The sequence below is a fragment of the Balaenoptera ricei genome, chromosome 4 (genome assembly GCF_028023285.1).
Source record: "Balaenoptera ricei isolate mBalRic1 chromosome 4, mBalRic1.hap2, whole genome shotgun sequence".
NCBI classification, from domain to species: Eukaryota; Metazoa; Chordata; class Mammalia; order Artiodactyla; family Balaenopteridae; genus Balaenoptera; species Balaenoptera ricei.
Window position 1 is genome coordinate 16,348,785 of NC_082642.1, and position 23,709 is coordinate 16,372,493.

General features: G+C 47.0%; 1 protein-coding gene across 13 annotated transcripts in view; it reads right to left on the minus strand.

The window, feature by feature from the left end:
• Window positions 1-23,709, minus strand: part of PXYLP1 (2-phosphoxylose phosphatase 1) — a 70,619-nt gene that overhangs the window by 29,503 nt on the left and 17,407 nt on the right. For 9 of the 13 annotated variants that reach the window (XM_059920207.1, XM_059920208.1, XM_059920206.1 and 6 more), the window contains one exon: window positions 2,755-2,886. The exons of 1 other annotated variant lie outside the window; for it this stretch is intronic. In XM_059920207.1, the coding sequence (XP_059776190.1) occupies window positions 2,755-2,833 (79 nt within the window). In that variant the 5' untranslated portion in view covers window positions 2,834-2,886. Of the gene's footprint in view, window positions 1-2,754; window positions 2,887-3,805; window positions 3,844-5,643; window positions 5,788-22,626; window positions 22,700-23,709 lie in introns of those variants that run through there. 3 more of the 13 variants (XM_059920211.1, XM_059920210.1, XM_059920212.1) reach the window with 3 other exon arrangements.

A 23,709-nucleotide genomic window follows, 5' to 3' on the forward strand; every position in this document is an offset into this window, starting at 1 on the left:
GGAATTTCAGAATCCCTCTATTTCCAAACTCAAAGACATCAAGGACTTGAAAACACAAAATGAATGGTTTTCATTAATGTCTACTAGCATACAGGGAGTCATTACTACCATTTAAAATAAACGTAGTTTGAGAAACTATGAACTGTATTTTAATCTTTTTTGTATCCTTTCCCTACCACCTCTACCCTAACAGTGTAGAAAAATATCCAACACACATAAGCACTTAATAAATATATGTGGGTTCACATACACACTTTCTGTACTGAGAGGAAGAAATGCTTTTTTAAACAACCTGATTTTTTTCATTGTAACCTGGGTCTTAACTTTCTCATATTCAAAACATGAATATGAAAAAAAAAAAACTATCAACAAGACAAAATAAAATATACAATTATTTCAGAAAACAAATAAAACAATATTGTTCATTTAAAACATGAGAAAATGAAGTTCTATTTGATTGCCTCAAATATATCACCTAAAACAATTATATGTGCTAATCCGGTATTCAAAAATAAGTCAAAAGAAACGGTAAAGAAAAAAGTCCATATATTTTAGGGTAAGGATGAAAATATAAGTGTTACTTAAGCAGACACCTTTGTATTACGAATTAGTCCAGTTTCTTACACCATAATAATTAGCAACGAATAAAGCGACTAAAAAATAAAGCAATTTAACTCAATTTTCACACGGAAATAGTTAAATTCCAAAGTTACAGTTTACCTAGAAGCAGAAGAGCAGTCAGAATGTTCATATCTTAATGTCTTCCCGAACTCCAATGTATTCAAGAATAAAGACCTCAGACCCAGGCAGGCCAATTTACCCTGCAAAATTTTCCCGAAAAACAGGACGGCTGAAAAGTGGCTCTCCTAAAACAGAAGGTACTTTCAGAAGAGTTATATAAGCGAAACACACAGGCCAATTCAGGGATGCGGAAACCACCCCATGCAAGAGAAACGCAGCAAGCACAAGTAACCCACATTCACGTCTCAGAACCTGTCAGGGTCTCAGAATAACAATCAAGGTTGATTGTAACATCCTGCCTCTCCAGTGACAGGATGGAAAGTTTTTAGTGAAAAGTTATAAACAAGTAAATAAATGACAGTCCTAACACACTTTCTGGAAAAGATTCTTTTTTTTTTTAAACAGTTTATTAACCATCTGGAGTATCTTTAAACTTTAAACAAGTATCTTCTCTTGACCTCTTTCCTTATTCTGGAAGGACAAAGTGAGTATTTTTAATTCTCTTTACTGTTTGAAGTGCCTGTCATATGCACTAGATTTGTGCATGGAATATGTCACAAACCGGAGGTGAAGCGGAGAAACTTGTTCAAAGCCGCTTCCCTTCAAACCACTTATTCCAAACGCCAAGTCTTTCCCACGTCCCCCAGCACACTCAGAGCACCCTGCTCTCGCAGCCGCCTGCCCTTCCTTCCGTCAGGCAGACAGTGACAGCAACGCCACCTCCTCACAGAGATGTCCCAGGCGGTGATGGGGGCCAAGCCCTTGTCTCCCACCCATCAGGGTGAGGTGGAAAGTGGAGGGCAGGTAGGTGGCAGCAAAAACACAATTGCCGGCATTGCCCAGATATTTTCTCGGCTTCAAGTACACAGCACCAGAAGGATAGGGAATTAGGGTCAGCCTGCTTTCCAGAGCAGGTGTAGATTCATTCATTCTCTTAAACATTCCTGAGACACCTCCTGTGTGGTTGGCAGTGCTGATTCCCGTGATAAAGAGGGAAACAGATGTGGGTCCTGCTCTCAAAGAGCAGACAGTCTTGTAGATGGAAAAGACACAGGAACTGAAAAGTATGATACCGCACGGCTAGTGTAAGGAGGGGAGCAGGTTCAGGGCACCCCGGATGTACAGCCAAGAAGCCCAGACCCAGTTAGGGAGTCATGAAACGTTCCTGAAAAAGAAAGGGCTGAGTGAACCATGTGGAGGAGAAGATGGAAGGGAGGTGAGGAGGACAGTCCAGGCAGAGGGGCCGGCAGGATCTGGGCACAGAGCACAACCTGGATGTGGAGAGAATGCCAAGCCACTCGACAAGCCTCTGGTGTAAAGTTCAAGGTGAGAGAGGGGCCCCAAGGGAGGCAAGGGGCCTCCCGGAGACCCACCACTGAAGGGTTATAACCAAGAAGGTACCAGACCAGATCTGTTATTTGAGGACAACCACCCTCAGGGAGCAGTGGGGCACATAGATTTGGGGCCCAGCCTGAGCACGGGCTCCCAGTGAAGGGCAGAGTACAGGCGGTGAGGCCCACGGACTGGCTTCCTCAGCTGTGCTCGCCATGTGGGGTTTCCCATGCACGGTCCCTGCTGCCCAGGGGCTGAGTTTGGGACTGGGACCTAATCCCCCTCCCCTCCTTAAAAACGGACACCCAACCCCCAAAGAACCAACTGGTGGGCCAGGCACCTCTGCTGTGTGACCTGGCACAAGGACACGAGCTGACCACTCACTGTCTTTGCCTTGGGAACCTGAACTAAAGATCCAGGAATAACCAGGCAGTTTAGGAATCCAGGGAGAAGCCAAAAACGAGTCACGAGGCTTAGTGATTGCCCTTGTTCCTCACAGGCACAGAATCACAGCCACCCACCGCCCGGGCCGACAATAAAAAGACCGGGTTGTCTGAAACCTCACTGTTCATTGAAAGAACAAAGGCTTTGGGACCTATGTGCTTCCTCCCCATGGGGCCTTCTATTTCAGAGAGAAGCACTCCCCCTGCCTCCAGGACCCGCCAGCCCAGCCACACTCACAGAACTGGAGGCTGAGGCTCACGAAGGCCAGCAGCGCAGCCAGGGCCAGCAGCAGCACGAAGCGATTGCGGAAAAGCATTATTATTTGTTTTATCTTCTCGTCATGGTTTCACCTCGAATCAGGAACACACCCTGTGAAGAGAGGAGAGGCGAGAAACATGTGTTCCAAGGTGGAAAACCAAGTCTGTCAACTGGAAATAATCTAATTAGCCCCGTCCTCCGGCAGGGAAGCGTGAATCCCCTTCGGAGAACATTCGTGCGCTGTTGCTGATGTCTTCGCCCCCAAACTAGCCCAGCTGAGAAGGTACCCTTCAAATTAACAAGTGGGAACGGTCTGTGAATGCTTCGTTTATCTGACCTCAACAGAGAAGGAGATTTTACAGCATGGTCTTTCCAAAGAAAAACGGACAGGATGTTTATTGAGCACTTACAGTGTGCCAGACACGTGAAGTCTTTACAAGGACCAGCAAATGCTCACCCCATTCTGACCCCCAACTTCCAAATCTTCAACCGTTTCTGATGAACACTTCGCTACGATGACGCTGCTTCTTTAACTTCGATCGTTAGCCTGAATGTCAATCACTGCCTCATGCCCCACTTTAATGCCTTTAGGGACAGCTGGGCTGTGTCGATGACCTGTTCCTACACCAAGTAGGAACATGTGCTAATTAGAGACCTCCCCCGATCCTGGACCACTGGGCCTATTTCAGCTGCATCCATGGGTCTTCCTGCAGCCCCACTCACCATTCTAATTTTCTCTGACCATATTAGACCTGTGCAAAAGGACTTTAAAAAAACGCTGAATGAGGCTCTAAATGTCCCTCCTGTGAAAAAAGTGAATGGTTGCTATGGGTTTTACCCCATCAGTCTTAGATACCAAATTTATTTCCTGATTCTCATTGGGGTTTAAAATAGAACTTGAAAATCACAGCCTCTTCACAAAAGGTTCTTAACCACAGCAAGATTATAACAGTTACTTCAAACCTGATTTTAGTGGCAGAATCTTTTTCTCCTTCAAATACAATAGAAAAGCAATCAGATAAAAGCTCACCTGCTAATGCGGTGAGGGCTGCACAACTCTATGAATATATTAAAAGCTATTGAATTATATCCTTCGGGTGAGCTGTTTGGTATGTGAATTATAGCTCAACAAAGCTGTTAAAAAAAAAAAAAAAAGCACATGTGCAGGAAACGACGCAGGAGCCAGAGCCCTGGGGTCTCTTGCTTCCCAGCTGCCCTCCCCCAACTCACCCACCTCCACACCCAGGGCCCTACAAGGGGGTTTGAGAACCACTTCTTTAAAAGACCTGTCAGACTTTCTACCACAAGAGAACAGTGGCTAAAAGACTGACGAAAATACACTTGCACCTCACAGCTGAGCCTGTATGTCCAGCGTCCGGCAACTCTGTTAACAAATGGATCCCAATTTATACCTTCAAATGAGCACTGCTTCTGTCCCTTTAGTCACCACTCCTATCCAGGGGCCAGTACTTCATGTCCCAAGGTGATCTATCCTCCTGGGGACACTCACCTCCCTGCCCTGGTGGGGACTCACCAGCCTCACAAGCTCTCTGGCGTTTCTGGCTAAAACAACACACAACCCTGGTTGATCCCACCCAGGATTTAATATATTTAGGACCCCAAATAAATGTTTTCTGTTTCCAAAACTCAAACTCCCCATGGCCTCCCCCTGGGGGTGTTTGCAAGGACACCCACAGACCCTGAAAGCAGCCCACCAGAATCTACCCTTGGTGAGAGGCCAAGGCCAGGACTTCTGCACTGAACCCCCAAGGTGGCTGAGGTCACAATGAGAGACAGGATATGGGCCCATCTGACTGTGGCCCTGTAGTTGTTCCCTCCTGAGGCAACAAAGAAGGTGAAGCCTTCATGTGGACAAACCCCAATCCCAGATATAAAGCATCAAGCCTGGGTGGCTCTGGGCCGCTGATCCAGGCTGGCGAGTTCCTTGCCTGGGGTGTCTGGGAGGCGTCAGAGTCTATTCTCTCGTATCCTCGACCTTGGGGGTGTCCTCGGCAATGCTCATCTGATGGTTCGACGCAACCGTCCCCCTCCCCGCCCAAAGGAAAACAGCCTAAGTCAAATCCAAGTCACAGTCTCTCTACCCCTCACCCTGGACAGGTTCTGCTGCCTGGCCAAGCTCCCCAGGGATGAGCATGGAAGGCACCGACTACGAACACTGGCCAGTATTTCCAAAATACACTCCACCCGGGTGGAATGTCAGCGTTCCCTGGAGCAGCCTCCCCTGGGCAGCTTCCAACCTTTGCTCCACTCCTCCAGGAACCAGGAACTTCTAACTGCTCAAACCCATCCATTCCCTTAGGATTCCCGTGACATGCCCTGAGGACAGACTTGGTAATTCCTAACATGCAAGCAGAAAATCGAAACTCAAGGGCACAAGGTTATTAAGTGGTGATGACAAGATACGAAATGAGATCTGTGCCTCTAAAGCGCTTTCTTATGCCTTACAGTGTCATCCCCACATGTCCACATACTTGATTCTAGTTGCAACCCGTGTATCTACGCAGAACAAGTTAACTCTTGGCCTGTGCCAGCTTCTTAGCTACCTGAGGACGGCTGGCTGCTTCTGGCTCACTAGCCTGTGGATTTCAGAACCCTCTCACTAACTCAGTCGTTCCCGATTGGATTTATTCTACTTTACAATGACCCTCTTATAAGGGGATCCTTTTAATTTGGGGAAGGTGAGTGGGGTGTGTGGAAGGAGATTAGACCACAGAATGTGGCGAAGGTTCAGAGCAATGTCTCCCTTTGGGTGTCCCCGTTCCCCCAACAATAAATATCCTGGGGCTTTCCTTCATGCCTTCCTGTCCCTTCTGTTATGCTACCACCTTCTTTTGAGGCTAATACCACCTTTGGAAGGGCTCCATTTCCTTTACACGAACATCTTCAAGTGTTCCTGCCCAGCAGATGGCCTTTGGGGCCTTTCAGAGTTCTGTTAGGAGGGTTCTGCTTTTCTTGCTGCCTGGAGATGCTTCTCTGTGGGACCACATCAGCAGCACGTGCAGAGAAAGGGCACACGGCACTCTGGAGGCAGACAGAGCTGGGTCAGAACCTCAAGCTCGGCGACCACGGGCCAAGTTACTTAATCTCTCTGACACTCAGTTTCCTCATCTGTAAATTGGGACTAATTACCCGGGGATGTTGTGAGCCTAAGTACAATCCCCAGCGTATGGTAGACGCTCAAAAGAAAACGGTTGTCAGGAACTTCCCTGGTGGTCCAGTGGTAGAGAATCCTCCTTGCAATGCAGGGGATGCGGGTTCGATCCCTGGTTGGGGAACTAGGATCTCACATGCCGCAGGGCAACTAAGCCTGCGTGCCGCAGCTACTGAGCTCGCGCACCTCAACGAGAGAGCCCTCGTGCCGCCAACTACAGAGTGCACGCGCTCTGGAGCCCGCGGCCATGACTAGAGAGAGAAAAACCTGCACGCCACAGCTAGAGAGAAACCTGAGCAGACTACGCACCGTAACAAAAAGATCACTCTTGCCTCAACAAAGATCCCGTGTGCCACAACTAAGACCCAACGCAGCCAAAAAACATAAGGAAAATAAATAAATAAAATAAATAAATATTAAAAGAAAATGGTGGGCTTCCCTGGTGGCGCAGTGGTTAAGAATCCGCCTGCCAATGCAGGGCACATGGATTCGAGCCCTGGTCCGGGAAGATCCCACATGCCGTGGAGCAACTAAGCCCATGCGCCACAACTACTGAGCCTGCGCTCTAGAGCCTGCGGGCAACAACTCCTGAAGCCCGTGTGCCACAGCTACTGAAGCCTGTGCGCCTAGAGCCCGTGCTCTGCAACAAGAGAAGCCACCGCAATGAGAAGCCTGCGCACCGCAACGAAGAGTAGCCCCCGCTCACCACAACTAGAGAAAGCCCACGTGCAGCAACGAAGACCAATGCAGCCATAAATAAATAAATAAAATAAATAAATTTTAAAAAAGAAAGAAAATGGTAATGAAAATGGCTTCGTTACCTACTCATCTTCTGTCAGTTCACTCAGCTGCTTCCTCCCTCCTCCTGGGAAAGAGGAAGAGTTTCTTAACCTGTTTGCTGGTTCCCCCAGCTATGTGAGTGCTAAAATGGTCACCTGTTCTCATCCCCACCCGTCCCTCTGTCGCTCCGTCTCAGATGCCATCTTCAGCCTTGCACTGTGGGCCTGGGATGCAGCCTTGCTGCCCGGGGGAAACCACCCATCACTGATTTCTGAGCCTGGTGGTGTCTCTTGCTTTAGAAGCTCGGGAACCAGATTTGCCTCTTGGTTGCCCTGCATTTGGGTGTGGGTGGTGAGAACTTTCTTCTGGTGCTGGGCTGGGTCTGACCTTTAAGCACTTCCTGCCTCCAGGCTCTCGAGAGATTTTCCACCACACTTACTGACAGATGAGGCCACTAGAACTGCCTCTTTGCACGAGGGTGAGTCACAGCCTGGTTCAGAGTCGTCTTCAGGTGGTCATCAGGTGGAAACAACTGCTTTTGCTAAGTTAAATCTCAGGCTTATAGACAGGTTTGATTTGTTGCGGTGACGGCCCCCAGTCTGTTCATGCCTTTCTGTATCCACGACCTTGTGTAGATGCCTCCCAAACCGACTCTAAGCTTGGACAAGGTATATGCTTTGGCCAATGGGACGATAGCAAATAAGCTGCAAACAGAGGCATGAAAAGTACTTATGCATTAGGGCTTGTCCTCCTTGGCTGCTTTTAGAACACCAAGACCACCGTGTGAAGACGCCCAGGCGAGCTGTTGGACAATGAGAGACCACATGGGGCCAAGGCAAGCAGTCCCGGCTGAGGCTCTCTTCAAACCACCAGCCTGCCAATCACCACACATGTGAGCAAGGCCATCCGAGATCATCCAGTCCAGCCATACCACCCGTAGATGGAGATCAGGAGAGTCAGCCCAGACTAAAAGGACTGCACGGCCAACCTCCAGATCACAGCAAATATGTAAAGGTTGCTGTTTTAAGCCACTAAGTTTGGGGAGCTTGAGACCTGTAAAGCAAAAGCTAACTGATCCAAGAAGAGAAAATACCCTGGGTTGTTTTTTTTTTTAAACTTTGGATTTATTTATTTATTTTTGGCTGCGTTGGGTCTTCGTTTCTGTGCGAGGGCTTTCTCTAGTTGTGGCGAGCGGGGGCCACTCTTCATCGCGGTGCGCGGGCCTCTCACTATCGCGGCCTCTCTTGCTGCGGAGCACAGGCTCCAGACGCGCAGGCTCAGTAATTGTGGCTCACGGGCCTAGTTGCTCCGCGGCATGTGGGATCCTCCCAGACCAGGGCTCGAACCCGTGTCCCCTGCATTGGCAGGCAGACTCTCGACCACTGCGCCACCAGGGAAGCCCCTACCCTGGGTTTTTACCAGGAAATTCTAAGCCAGGGGCTAGATCCCTATATCCTCATTTTTTTTTTTGCAGGCACCACATACCAAAGCTCCATCTCATCTGCATTCTTCAATATGCTGAGGGCTTTTGGGGAAAGGAGCTATATTTAGTTCCAGATTTAAAACACCGAGGATATGTTGGGTTAACCAGATGGCTGGGATCATATGACTGCCGTACTGCTTTTAGTTTTGGGCTATTGACGTCTCCACATTATCTGTGGCTTTTCATTTGATGACACAGGCCTCCATCTAGGGACACCCACCGTTTCCCCTTGATATGTTCTGGGTTTCTGTGCCCCTACCTTCTGACTCTCCCTTGGCAGACTGCAAATGGCAAATAATGGTCAGAATCTCATTACTGCCACTGTGCTAGGACCAGCCTGGTGGCACAAAGCCTAGGGGCCGGGAGGAGGGGGAAGGGGGCAGCACATGAACACCGAACCTGGGATAAACATATACATGCCTTCTCCTGGAGCTAATTTTCCTAGAATACTTGGAAAGGAAGGTCATGTTCTGTTCTTTTTTTTTTTTTTTTTTTTAATGGCTAAAGAATAACGATATAACTACATGGCTTTGAAGTTTGCATTTGCAGCTGGAGCTAGGACCCCAATGTGAGAACCCGGTGTATGGCTCCGCCTTGGGGTGTTTCTTCACTTCTTCAGTGGAGGAGATCCGGGGAGCCCTGATATAGTGGAAAACATGAGGCTTCAGAGACCGGCATATCGGTGTCAATTCCCTGCTCTGTCGCTATTTTCTTCTGTGTCCTCCTGACAACTTCACTTTGCTGAGTTTCAGGATCCTGATCTTTAAATAAGATTAGGGATAAGCGCATAAAAGAGCAGGAGTAGGACTTCCCTGGTGGCACAGTGGTTAAGAATCTGCCTGCCAACACAGGAGACACGGGTGTGAGCCCCGGTCTGGGAAGATCCCACATGCTGCAGAGCAACTAAGCCTGTGCACCACAACTACTGAGCCTGAGCTCTAGAGCCCGCGAGCCACAACTACTGAGGCTGCATGCCACAACTACTGAAGCCCGCGCGCCTAGAGCCCGTGCTCCGCAACAAGAGAAGCCACCGCAATGAGAAGCCTGCGCACCGCAACGAAGAGTAGCCCCCGCTCACCCCAACTAGAGAAAGCCCGCGCGCAGCAACGAAGACCCAATGCAGCCAAAAATAAATAAATAAACAAACAAATAAATAAATTTATTAAAAAAATAAAATAAAATAAAGAGCAGGAGTAAACATAATACGCAGAGCACCTGGCGCAGAGCAGGGAGGTGCTGTGTGCGACCCCCAGCTCTGGAGGAGCCACACAGACCTCTGCCCACCAACTAAACACAAAGAGTCGCCCTTTCCTGGAGCTGCTGCTTCTGCCCCATGCTGTGGCTCCCCTTCCAAACCCTGGCCACGGGCCACTGCCTTATTCACGAGCCCAGCCCCACCCGTCAGGGCGGGCGGCCACGTTTGCAGCCCGTTCCTGGCCCGCCCCACCATGCCAGCCTTCCTTGGGGCTGACTCAGCTGCGGTGTCCCGCCCTGCCACAGGTTTTCCAGCCTGGAACATCTGTCTCAGCTTCTGTTGGGCCCCATCCTAAGAAGACAGGATTACCAGCCAACGGGTTCTCTCCATCTCTCTGGCCCAAGCTCCAGCCCCATTCTCCACAGACCCCTTCTCCTTTTCCATCCCTAGCCGGGAGGCTCTCAGCCACTCAAGAAATCAAGCATTCCTTGGGTCTCCTTCTGGTCACATGCCTGCATATTCCCTCCACAGGAGTTCGGAGCACGCACGCCCCTGGGATCTACTGCAGCTCCTCCAGATAACCCAGAGAACTTGTCCAAGTCATGCCAAGAGACAGCCAGGACTGGGCCCACAGCAGAAACCCCACAGCCTGCTCACAGCCCAGAAAGCAAAGTCCACAGGAAGAGTCACTGCCACATCAGCCGGGTGAGATGCTGCGGGACTGCGACCTACTTCAGTACAGCTCCCACCTCCCCTAGTCGTCAAACATCTCTCAAGTCCCATCACCTTCCATGGAAGATGCTCTTGACTCAATATGACATCATGACCAAATCCAATCCCTGTAAATACTTCAGTGGAAACCACTGTTTCATGTTGCAGGCTGAACATATTAACAGTTACCAATCATCAAATGTCTACTGGGCCCAGCCTTAGTCCCCACTGCTGAACCCACATGGTAAAAATATCTTAAATCCAGAAATAGAATTATTACTCTGAATCCCTGAGGAAGCAGCGAGAAAGAAAACAAACAAATAAGCAAACAGAAAACTCAGTTAACTTAATTCAACTTTACAACAGATTTGAATAGTAAAAGAAAATATTTTAGAATGTAATTCTGAAAAAAAGCACTAGTAAACAGGCAGTTCCCATTACTGTATTATGGTAAATACCATTTCTGAATTAAGAGAAAAAAGGAATATATCAAAGGCATTTTTACAAGCTACCATTCTACCACCAGAGATTTCCAAAGCCCAAGCCCTGGCCTGATTTTCACCTTGTAAAAGCTGGAAATGCCACGTCTGGTGACTCCGGTCTCAGAGTCCCCTTCAAAGTGTACAGAATTTAGGGTTTTAAACGTGACCATGACCGTTTGAAAGAAAAATGTGCTTTCAATTATCTCATATGTGTAGTTAAAATACCATTACCAGGAATAGAAAGACGGTATTAAAAAAAATGCTTTAGATGTATTCTATACTTTGATATATTTTTTTTCGGTCCTAATCATTTTGGCCTAAGTAAATACAGCATTATAATTAACAAAAAACCCTCAAGTCTATAATTGTGAACCAAATATGAACCAAGCAAAGGTAAAAGCTGCATCTTCGTAGTCCTCCCCCTCCAAGGTCACCTCAAAGTGGAGTTTAATTGCAAAATCAAAGACGCCTGGCTAAGAATAAACCAACCTTAAAGTCTGATGAGTGAGAGCCTGATAGATTCTAGAACCTCCTGGAAAGCACCAAGGGGGCTGTGAGCTCCCAGCAGTCATTCGCCTTCCAGCTATTCAAACTCCAGCTAACCTGCAGGCTGGGTTCTAAAGGCCGAAACCGATTCATTCATCCAGTCAATCAGTTGATTCAAAACAACATATTTCCCCAAAGCCAGGATGTGTCGAGCACCATCCAAAGTGCTGAGGACACAGGATACAGGACACAGTTTCTGCCATCTTGAAGCTCACAGCTGAAATGTACTTATGAGAGAAAGGATATGAGATCTAGGAATTGCTTTAAAATATTCTGGAAGGGGGAGCGGCGGGGGAAGGTCAAGGAGGAATTAGTGAAACAAGACTGGCAAACTGTTGACAAGTGCTGAAGCTGGGTGATGAATCCTAAGGGCACATCATATGATCCTCTGTGCTTCTGTGTATGTTTGAGGTTAAAAAAAATTTTTTTTTTAAGTGTTTAAAAAAAAAAAAAAAAAAAGGAAGCTCACAGTCTGGTCAGTGGAGCAATGAGTAAATAGAACATTTGGCCTGTGAAACCAGTACCATGATGGGGAAGCAGAGCAGGGGAGAGGAGGGGACCCACCTAGGCCCAGAGCGGGTGGTACCGTTTCCTGTGGAGAAAGCTGGGCCCGAGCTGAGCTCAATCTTCAAGAGCAGATTGGAGCTGACGGGTTCACAACTGCATTTTAGGAAAACATGTGCGTTTTAGGAACGAACCAAAGAAACAGCACCAAGTAAGACTGTCCTGACTCTAGGAGGGTTTGCATCTCTGTGAGTGAGAGGAGCCAGAGCAGGGAGGTGGATTGGTCCAGGCATCACCCCACAGCTGCACCTGCAGTGAGTCTGCTGCACCCGGGGACAGCCGGCTGCCCAGACGCCCCACCAGGGCTGGGCCAGGGAGCCCTCACCTCATCTGGGTCTGCTCCGCCACGGGGAGTTTGCCTGTGGTCTGGCGCCGACAGGCAGTGGCTACAAGGGCCTCACTCCCCCCACCTAGGCCAGCCTATCAATGGACCCCAAGGAATCCCACCACCACGGGACTGGACTGCTCGCCCACTGATGCCCACTCCCTTCCTGGAGTCCCCTCAGGGCCCAAAGCCGCTGACCTCCAGTTTGGAGCCAGAGGAGGGGTCTGATCTCAGGAGCCAGGCCACCAAGCAGTGCCAGCTTGAGGGACAGGCTTACTTCGTGGGCTGACCCTCATTTTCTAGGGCTGGGATTCTCTATCTCTTCCCAGCACCAGCCTCCTCTGGGAATACAGGACAGGAGCAGGCCCTGAGGCCTCCCTGCCCCTCAGCAGGGGTGACACGTTAAAGGATGCTTGAGAGCCACGCAACGTGCCTCCCCTGGAACATTCTGCACTGTGCCTCACACCAACCCTCCCGGACGCCGCTCTCACCCACATTACTCTCCTCCTGAAGGACAGCCTGTCTTCTACCTTGGGCTGGGGAGGGGTGATGTAACCCAAGACAGCGTCATGCCCAGATGCGACACAGAGTGGCAACACAGGGTCACCTTGGCTACAGGGTCACCAGTCGGGGGCGGGGAGCAATCAACGCTGCAGATCACGCCCGAAGCTGACCCTGGATAAGGGCAGCATCAGGCCCAGCGCTCTCTGGCCCTGCTTTCCGGGCTCACTGTGACCTGGCCACACCCCACAAGTCCCACTGCAGGCCCCAGTCCTCCTTCCCATGACGTAGAGTTAAGTATGTGGGCTCCGGGGTCAGTTGGCCAGGTCTAGAGCCCTTCTCTAACACTTCCTGAGCCACAGCTGCCCCATCTATGAAATGGGAACAATCCATCTCATAGGGTGCGTAAGGCTCATGGGGTTAATCCTTGTTAGGGACACAGCCCGGTTCCGGGCTCCTAATAAGCTCTCAGTGTCAGCAGTGACTTCTCTTATGGCTTTAACACCCACCACCCACATGTGGGGTCTTCACCCTGCTGCCACCTTGTCTCTGTGCCCACCCTAGAGATAAATGCCCGCACTGCGGCAAACAGACCAAGTCAGTTTGAAGAGGTTGTAAACACCACCTGGTTCAAGTCCCCTGTTTGACTGGAAGACAGGCCAAGGGCAGGTCACGACCAGCACAAGGTTCCAGGCTGCTCAGGGAGCCCGGCCCTCCTGGCACGCACCCCTGCTTCACAACCAGAGAGTGGCCGCCAGCACTCTGCCTTGGTCACGTTCTTCCTCCTCACTGCAGAGGGCACATATGTGGCAGACACTCCTGTCGTCCAGTGTCTATTCTCGCCTTCTTACTAGCAGAATGCTCTAGGTTTTAGCTGGACACGTGGCCACCCAGCTAGAGACAGCTATTTCCCGGACTCCCTTGCAATTAGCTGTCATCATGTGACCAGGTTCTGGCCAATGACTTGTGATTGGAGGTAATATGTGCAATGCTGGGTCAAAAGGAGGCTGCCTACACTACCCGACTCTGCCCTTCCTCCTTCCCCCCGTCCCACCCTGGCATGGTGGTGAGCCAGCTTTCTCGATGCCCAGGGAGACAACATCCTTGTAGATGACAGAGAAGAGCCCTGGGTGACCCCGTGGGTCATCCATCTCCTTAACTGCCTACCAGCTCAAACTGTTTTGGGAGAGAAAAATCAATCTCACAATCTTTTAAAGTCATTGTTATTTCTGTAATAACCTATATGGGAAAAGAATGTGAAAAAGAATGGATACATGTAGATGTATAACTGAACCACCTTGCTGTACACCCAAGACAAACACAACATTGTAAATCAACTATACTCCAATATAAAATAAAAATTGAATTTAAAAAGAAAAAAAAAAGTCGTTGTCATTTCTGTTAAAGCAGCCAGAGCAACCCCCTAACTAGAACTCACCACTAGCTCTAAAGAACATGGGTCCTCTCCATGGGGGCTCCCTCTGCGGGGTGCGATGAATGAGCACACACACATTCATGACGAACTGCATTAGGCTCACCACTGCCCAGGCTGAACATCACTCTGAGACGTGATCTAAACGAGACATGGCTGGGGTAACCTTTGTTCTTTTTGAGTTACATTTTTTGTTTTATCTCAAACAATTCGTGTATCTATGAAGATGGCTTGGCTGCAGGTAATAGAAAACCCTGCTAACGCAAAGGGACCCATCAACGTTCTCACGTGAGTCACAGTGCTAGGAACTGCTGCAGCAGGGTTGCTTAATTCAGCAACTCAAAGGCATCATCAGGAAGTCAGGATCTTTCCATCTCTGGGCTCTCTGCTATCCTCTGTGTTTGTCGTGTCCCTAGGATGGCTCCACTCAAGGATCACAGATGGTGAGCACTTTCCGGGCATCACCCTTGGCAATATGCAGAGGCAGAAGGGATGATCCTGCACATTTCTACTGGACGCCAGGACGCCTTTCCCAGAAACCCTCCGGCGGACTTCCCCAGACGTCCAACAGCCAGAACTGTGTCACATGCCCATGCCCCAGACTGACCACCAGCACCAGGAAGGGACCGCCGAGACTGGGTGAAACCAATCAGGATTCACCTCCTGGCGGAGGCCCACGCAGGGAGGGAGATGGTGAACAGCATCGGAGTTCTGTTAGGACTGAGGGAGGCAGGGGATGCCTGTTAACAACCCACAGCTGGAGAAGATTTGACAACCCACACAATTACTCTAAAAAATTATTCTCAAACCCAGTCATCTGATGACAGTACCAGCCCTTTTCAGATCTAGCAACCAAAGCACATGTCGTTATAATTACACGTTTAACGAGCATCAGTTTGCTTGGGTACAACCAGCAGAGCAGTATCCCTCAGACTACTGACTACATGTTCTACTGACAAGACTTTTTTTCCATATTTCACATGTGCTGAAATATGCAGCATGAAGTATTTAACTAGCGTTTCTTTCCAAAAAGGATTTTGAGGCAGATAATCTGCAGACTCAGTAATTTAAAATCCCTGAAATGGTAAAGTGTTTTTTTGCCCTGCATTCGTGAGCTACACATGCCCACCACTCTTCCCTTTGAGGTTTTTTCCAGCTCGACAAAGGACAAACTTGTCAGGGCTACTGATCGTGTCTCAGGACCAGAAGAGACTGAAATAAATAATTCAGCAAGCCAGGATTTTCACTTTTATGTACTCTTCAGTGATTTTTTTTTCCCTGACATTTGGGGAGAAGTCTGGGTGCCAGCCAACTTGGCTGCTTTGCTCTTTCTTAAGTTTTAGAAGCAACACATCTGAAACTGGCATTCTTATTTTAGAATGTCAAGAGCAATGATAAGTACCTCAACAAAAAAGGGAGAACACGCAGTTGGCATGCCTTACTCACCACAAAGCCACTTACAAAAATACAGCTGATTCTTTTTATTTTGCAAGCAAACTGTGTCAATTAAAAGTTTCTTAAAATGTCAAGGAAAGCACAAAAGGAAAGCACAAAAGGCAGGGCTGTAAAACTGGAACTATAAGTGATGTACAATTGAAGATTTCAGTGATGAAGTCAAAATTTGAAAGGAAAAAAAAAAACAAAAAAGCTCACACTGTCCTGAGAATCTCAGCTGTCCAAAGTGAACCAGGCACGCCTGAAAGTGCAGGTTGCCAAGGCCACTTATGCTTTCTGAAAGCTGCATTTTTTCTATGTTAACAGTACTACGTGGAAATAGAATTTTGCCCTGGGTGGATACATGAATGGAGCGCTCATCCATGCAAGAGATCAAGGCTTTTCTCCCAGGGAGGCCTTTTTCAGGCTGGGAGCACACTCACCTACAGAGCTTTGACAAAACCTGTGCTCACTGCTGGCCCATCCCGTGACTCGGTCATGACGAGGCGTGGGGCCCCAGGTCCCCTGTGTGTCAACATCACTGCCAGCGCTGGTGGGCAGGAACTCCATGCCTCTAAAAAAACTTTTAGAAAACTGCTGGGTGAGTCAGTGGGAGGCTGGTAGCATCAATGTCAATACAGAATGAGCCCTCCTGCCCAAGGAGGTGGTCAAATGGGCAGTTACCTGCTGGAGGCGCCGTGGAGGGGCTGGCATGGGTGACCTGTAGGAGCATCCATGTGCTGAGATCCAAGGATTCTCTGATTCAGATGTTTTGAGAAACTCTCAAAACTGGTGTTTTTTGTTTTTGTTTTTTTGGTTTCTTTGCATGTATAAAGAGACAGGTAGAGCAAAAGCAGAGCTAAGAACACGGTCACAAAGAATCACAGACATTTATCTTGGAAGGAATCTGAACTGCTATTTAGTCCCAGCTCCCTTCCCATAAAGTAGGGAATAACACTGTAATAAGCTCCATTTAGATTGATTCAGCTTAAAGTTGTAATGAAATACAAGCCTCAAGGTCAATTGTACTCATATATATAATGGTGAAAAGCTAAAAACTTTTCCTCTAAGATCAGAAACAAGATGAGGATGTCCACTCTCGCCACTTTTATTCAACACAGTACTAGAAGTCCTAGCCAGAGCAATTAGGCAAGAAAAAGAATTAAAAGGCATCCAAATCAGAATGGAAGAAGTAAAACTGTCTCTATTTGCAGATGATGTAATATTACATACAAAAAACCCTAAAGACTCCACCAAAAAACCTGGAACTAATAAACAATTTCAGTAAAGGTACAGGCTACAAAATCAATATGCAAAAATCAGTTGCCTTTCTATACACTAAAAATGAACTACCAGAAAAAGAAATTAGGAAAATAATCCCATTTACAATTGCATCAAAAAGAATAAAATACCAGGAATAAATTTAGCTAAGGAGGTGAAAGATCTGTACACTGAAAACTATAAGACATTGATGAAAGAAACGGAAGGGAAAATAAATGGAAAGATATTCCATGTTCATGGATTAGAAGAACTTAAAATGTCCATCCTAACCAAAGCAATCTACACATTCTATCAAAATTCCAATGGCATTTTTCACAGAAATAGAAAAACAACCCTAAAATTTGTAAGGAACCACAAAAGACCCCAATTAGCCAAAGCAATCTTGAGAAAGAACAAAGCTGGAGGCATCACACTTCCTGATTTCAAGCTGTATTATAAAACTATAGTAATCAAAACAGTATACTACTGGCATAAAAAGATACATAGATCAATAGAACAGAGAGCCCAGAAATAAACCCATGCATATATGATTAATTAATTTACAACAAAGGAGCCAAGAATATACAATGGGTAAAGGATAGCCTCTTCGATAAATGGTATTGGAAAACTGTACAGCCACATGCAAAAGAATGAAACTGAATCCCTATCTCATACCATACACAAAAATTGACTCAAAATGGATCAGACTTGAACATAAGACCTGAAACCATAAAGCTCCCAGAAGAAAACATAGAGGGTAAACTCCTTTGGCTCCTATGGACACCATAAGCAAAGGTAACAAAAGCAAAAATAAACAAGTGGGACTATATCAAACTAAAAAGCTGCTGTACAGCAAAGGAAATCATCAACAAAATGAAAAGGCAACCTATGTGATGAGATAAAATATTTGCAAATCACATATCAAATAAGGGATTAATATCTAAACTATATATAAAGAACTCATACAACTCAGCTGCAAAAAAAAAAAATCTGATTTAAAAAAGGGAGAGGAACTGAATAGACATTTTTCCGAAGAAGACATCAGATACCTGAAAAGATGTTCAATACCACCAATCATCAGGGAAATGCAAATCAAAACCATAATGAGATATCACCTCACACCTATTAGAATGGCTATTATCAAAAAGGCAAGAAATGACAAGTGTTGGCGAGGGTGTGGAGAAAAGGGAACCCGTATGCACTACTGGTGGGAATGTAAATTGGTGCAGCCATTATAGAAAATAGCATGGAGAATCTGCAAAAAATTAAAAATAGAACTACTATATGATCCAGTAATTCCACTTCTGGGTGTATGTTTGAAGGAAACAAAATCACTACCTCAAAGAGATATCTGCATCCCACGTTCACTGTGACATTACTTATAATAACCAAGATATATATCTATATCTACATCTATATACATACATTACATTTTCTTTATCCATTCATCTGTTGATGGACACTTAGGTTCTTTATATATACACACACACATACACAATGGGATGTTATTCAGCCATGAAAAAGAAGGAAATTCTACCATTTGTGACAACATGCATGGATCTTGGGGGCATTAAGCTTAGTGAAATAAGTCAGACAGAAAAAGACAAATATGGTATGATCTCACTTATATGTGAAATCTTAAAAAAAAAAACAAAAAACAAAAAACTGAACTCACAGAAACAGAGAACAGATTGGTGGTTGCCAGAGGTGAAGGGTGGGCATTAGGCAAAATGGGTGAAGGTGGTAAAAAGGTACAAACTTCCAGCTATAAGATAAATAAGTTCTTGGGATGTTATGTACAGCATGGTGACTATGGCTAACAGTACTCTACTGTATATTTGAAAGTTTCTAAGAGAGTAGATCTTCAGAGTTTTCATCACAAGAAAAAAAATTTTTGTAACTCTGTGAGGTGATGGATATTAACTAGACTTACTGTGGTGATTATTTAGCAATATACACACGTATCAAACCATTATGTTGTACACCTTAAACTAACACAATGTTGTATGTCAATTATATCAATAAAACTGGAGGAAAAAAGAAGATAGGATATAAATTGATGTTGAGTAAATATGAATGTACAGTGTTAAAAAATAATAAAATAAAATAACCAAAAGAAAAGAGAAAAAGGCAAACTTGAAAGTCACATGCTACAGAAGCAGAGCTTCCACAAGCTTGGGGCCCCAAATCTGTGTGCAACAGAGCTCCCACCACTTTCACACACCACCATCCTTGATACCATTGTCCTGGAACCAAACTGGACCATTTTTGTAAGGGAAAAATAATCTATTGTGCTAAGCCACAGAAATTTGTGGGTTTATTTGTTATAGCAGCTTAACACTAATCCTAACAGTTACTTGTCCATATACACAGGCTTTTTAAAAAAAATATTTATTTATTTATTTGGTCTTAGTTGCGACACGCGGGCTCCTTAGTTGTGGCATGCGAACTCTTAGTTGCAGCACGCATATGGGACCTACTTCCCTGACCAGGGATCGAACCCAGGCCCCCTGCACTGGGAGTGCGGAGTCTTATCCACTGTGCCACCAGGGAACTCCCATACACATAGGCTTTTGATAAAGATTAAGCAAAATTTTCACAAAACACCTGAGTCACAGTAACTCAGTAACGGTTAATTCCTTTCTGCTCATGGGTCTGCTACCCACCTGAAAATACACCAATAAATTTTTTTTTTTTTTGCTTTGGAGCAAGCATTTTCTAGGAATATTTAAATGTACAGATTAGGGCTAACCCCCTAAGCTTATTATCAGGCAACATTTTCTGGAGAGTTCTGACTATTTACATCTTTAAATCACTCTGTGATCTGGAATATGATGTTTGCCTTGAACCCTAACTTGGAGCTCAGAGAGGGAGAGACCTCGGAACAAAGACAGCCACCTCACTCAGTGGATAGCAAGTCCTTTCAAGTTTTCCAAAGTGAGTCATACTTACTTGTACTTTACTAGGGGTTCTAAAAAGTCAGCGGTGCTTAATGAGAAACATGAAGGAAGAAGCTGTCGATGCAAGAGCTTTTGAGAATGCCAAGCACGGGGATAGTCACGATCCCTGTTTACTCACCAGTCTCCACAAACTCAGGCTAGATGAGCAAATACCTATTCTGTATTCTCACCATAAAACTGAGTTTCTAAATTGAGTTTCTAAGTATGTCTACTAAACAGGGCAAAGAGCTATCCTGTAATATTTAGAGCCTTAATAGTCATCTTCCAAAATCTGTGGCGTTATTAGTTGGGCACTATTGTGTGTATTACAGGACATCACGGTGGTGGGAATGTTTGCTGTGGATCGTGTTCAGTAACAGTGCTGTGAACTGTTGGTTATGGAAGATTGGCTTTGCCCACCAACCTTGTGATAACTAACCGCAGACTGCCATATCACTAGTCTTGTTATGACTGATCGAATCAGGATGGAGATCTGTTTCTTTTTCTCAAGTTACGAACATACCTGATATCTTCCTTTGTAAGAAAAATAAACCATTCTAACATTCATTTAAAACCATGTTCAACCAAAATCTTGTTGTCCCCAGAAGGACGGTCTTCTATCATTTTCCCAGCAGGTGGTCATGAGAACTCTGGCCCTTTAGTGGTTTCCCATAATGCTCTTGGGATGATGACCAAACCCCGCCCGTGGCCTGCAGGCCCAGCCTCACCTCAAGCCCACGCACGAGAGCCCTCCAGCCATCCTGGCCGTCTCTCAGCCCCACAGAAGAGCCTTGCACCTTGGAGACTTGGGACCTGTGTCCATGCCTGTCCTCTGACAACCCATTAGGAGGTGGGGCAGCTGGGCAGATGCCTGCGGTGCTAGTCCACAAGGGGCACAACCCCTCACAGGAAAGAACCTGAGGTGGAGAAAACTGTACCCTTCTGAAGCTGCTCGGGCAGAGGAGGGAGATGGAACCCCCAGGGGCCATTAGGCTGCCTTCTTTCAGGAAGACTCTGGTGAGTGAGCCATGGCAGGCAGGTAAGTTTGAAGCCAAGGCTGAAACGTTCAGGAGAGCACAGCATGAGAGCGTGGTGGTTTTAACGCCAGGTCCACAAATTCTCTGTCACATCTCCCACCAGGAGTAGGTTCTAGGTCTTGGGCACAGGCGTTGGATTGCCTGGAGGAGTAGAAAGGCATAGAAGCGATGCTGTGTGAGCTCCAACACCAGGTCAGAAAAGTCTATGCAGATTCTGCCTAGCTCGCTCTCTCCTGGGTCACTTGCTTCAGAGCTCTGAGGCCACGACGCAGGAGAGACCACATGAGAGGCCAACCGGGGATGGGGATGCCTAACAGCAGACGTGTGAGTGAGGGAACGTTCAGAAGATTCCAGACCAGCCACTGCCTGGATGACTGTGTGAGAGATCTGAGTGAGAATCACCGGCTGGGCCCGGTTCACCTCCAAACCATGAGAATGAGAGTAAAAGGATGGTTGTTTGAAGCATCCAGTTTGAGGATGATTTGTTTTGCAGCCAACAGTGAGCGGCATGAGGCTAGGGACTTTAGTCCTGCTCTTGTATCCCCAGTGCCAGGAACGATGCCTGGCCCAGAGAAGGTCCTCAGTCAATATTTGTCGGATTAATGAACGAATGAATGAACAGAGAATAGGCTCCCTCCAGCCACCAGCAATCTATCCTCCCTGCCTTCCTCCGGCCTGCACGCTGCTTCTCCTGTCCCTCCCTCTTTCCTACCTTGCTGACTCCCAATCAGCCCTTGGATCACTTTCTCAGGGCAGCTGACCTTGAACTCCCCTATCTAGATCAGCATCCCGTCTGATACTGTCAAGTCACCCTGTGCTTCTCCTTCATGACACTTCTCAGCACTGTCATTACGCAAACAAGCACGCTGAAATTCCTGGCTGGCCCGCTGTCACCCGTGATTGACCGTAAGCCACCCGACAGCAGGGATGGGGTCTGTCTGTTCACAAGTGTGTCTCCAGCACTGGACAAAGCCCGGCACAGAGCCGGCTGACGGCACGTCAGAACATTTCTGGAGAAGGATGATATTCAGCTCAGCTGTTTTTACTCACAATAGCTGTGACACCAAATGTGTGGGACTTTTTTCGCACACCAACCAACTTTCCAATTCTCCGGACACCAGCTCTGGGTGTCCCACAATTCAATTCGCTTCTGACACTGACCGCCCAGAGTTAGCTTCAGACCCCACACGTTTAAGGGCTCAGTCCCAAAGACTGCCCCACTTCAGATGCCAGTCACAAGTCTTGGTCCCCAGGCTGCCCGCTTCTGTCCTGCTTTGGCTACAAAGCCAGGGGGGTTCCTACAACCCCCTACTTCAGGTTTGATCATTTGTTAGGACAGCTCACAAATCTGGAAACAGAATAAGTAACTCTGTTACTTACTATAGATTTATTATAGAGGATACAACTCAGGAGCAGCCAAATAGAAGAACTGCAAAGGGCAAGGTATGGGGCAAGGGCACAGAAGCTCCACGCTCTCTCCAGGCTTGCCACCCTCCCGGCACCTTTCTGTTTGTCAACCTGGAAGTTCTCTGAACCCCGCTGTTTAGAGTTTTCTATCGAGGCTTTATGTAGGCAAGAGTGATTAAATCACTGGCCACTGATGACTGAATTCAACCTCCAGCTCTCTACTCTCCCCTACCTGGAATTCCGGGGTGGGGCTGATCATTACAACCCTTTAGTCATTTCTCGGTCTTTTAGACACAGGCCCTCAGCCTGAAGCTATGTAACCTCCCCACCACAGCCTGTCATCTCATTAGCATAGAAAGACACTCTTGGCACTCGAGATTCCAAGGGTTTTAGGAGCTGTGTGCCAGGAACCTGGGACAAAGACCAACTATTAAGTTTTTTATGATACCACAACAGCCAATCCCATTATTAGAAGCCGCAAATTCTTAGAATTCTCATTAATATTGAGCTAGAATTGGCCTCTAACTACTAGCCTATCTGCCACCAGGCTTTCCAAATCTACTCACACCCTGGTCATCCTCACCACACAGATCCCGGGAGACCCAAGAGGTTGAGTGTCTTCTCCAGGTCTACACAGCAGTCAGGGGAAGAGCTGGAATCTGGAACCAGCAGTTCAATGCTATTCCCATTACACTACACTGCCTCCTGGATATTTTCACGGATGTTAAACGCTCTGTAACAACAAACAAAGCCGGGCGCTTTTTATAATGGAACATATGAAACCGGTGAGGCTTCTTAACACTGAACACGTGGTGTTCGATACCTACATGAAACAAGAGCTCATGGTGATTCTTTAGGCACCTCCCTGCCAAATGCCTACAGGGTGAGCCCCTGAGCAAACATCGAATTCAGATTTCAATTTGGCTCCAGTTTACTGGACAGACCCTGTGTCAATTCTCTACAGAGGGTTTCTTTTCTCTTCCTTGTCATTCCCAGGGTCTTTGGAGATGGAGGACAGAAGTAAACTCCAGGTGATCTGCAACAGTTCAGTTAAGACACCACCCCCAAACAACTGAGCTTTTGAGGACAACGCAATGACTGGGAAAAGAAAATATGAAAATTTTAATGTGACTTAATGTGAAAAAGAAAAAAAGCACACAGAACCATGCACTGCATGACGCTAATATGTATGTATATGCTTGGAAAACTAGGATGGAAAGATATACAAACTTTAAAATGACATGGCATTTCTCACCCTTCGGATAGGCAAAAAAATAAAAGACTGTTCATCTCCAGTGAATGCTAGTCTCGACAGGGATGAGTTCTTTCACATACTGTTGGTGAGAGGGTTAACTGGAATGGAATTTGTAGAGAACCATTGGTCTTATTAAAACAATAAACAGGGCTTCCCTGGTGGCGCAGTGGTTGAGAATCTGCCTGCTAATGCAGGGGACACGGGTTCGAGCCCTGGTCTGGGAAGATCCCACACGCCGCGGGGCAACTAAGCCCGTGCGCTGCAACTACTGAGCTCACGCGCCTCAACTAGAGAGCCCGCATGCCACAAACTACAGAGCCCACGCGCTCTGGAGCCTGTGTGCCACAACTAGAGAGAGAAAACCCACACGTCACAACTAGAGAGAAGCCGGCGCACCACAATGAAGAGACC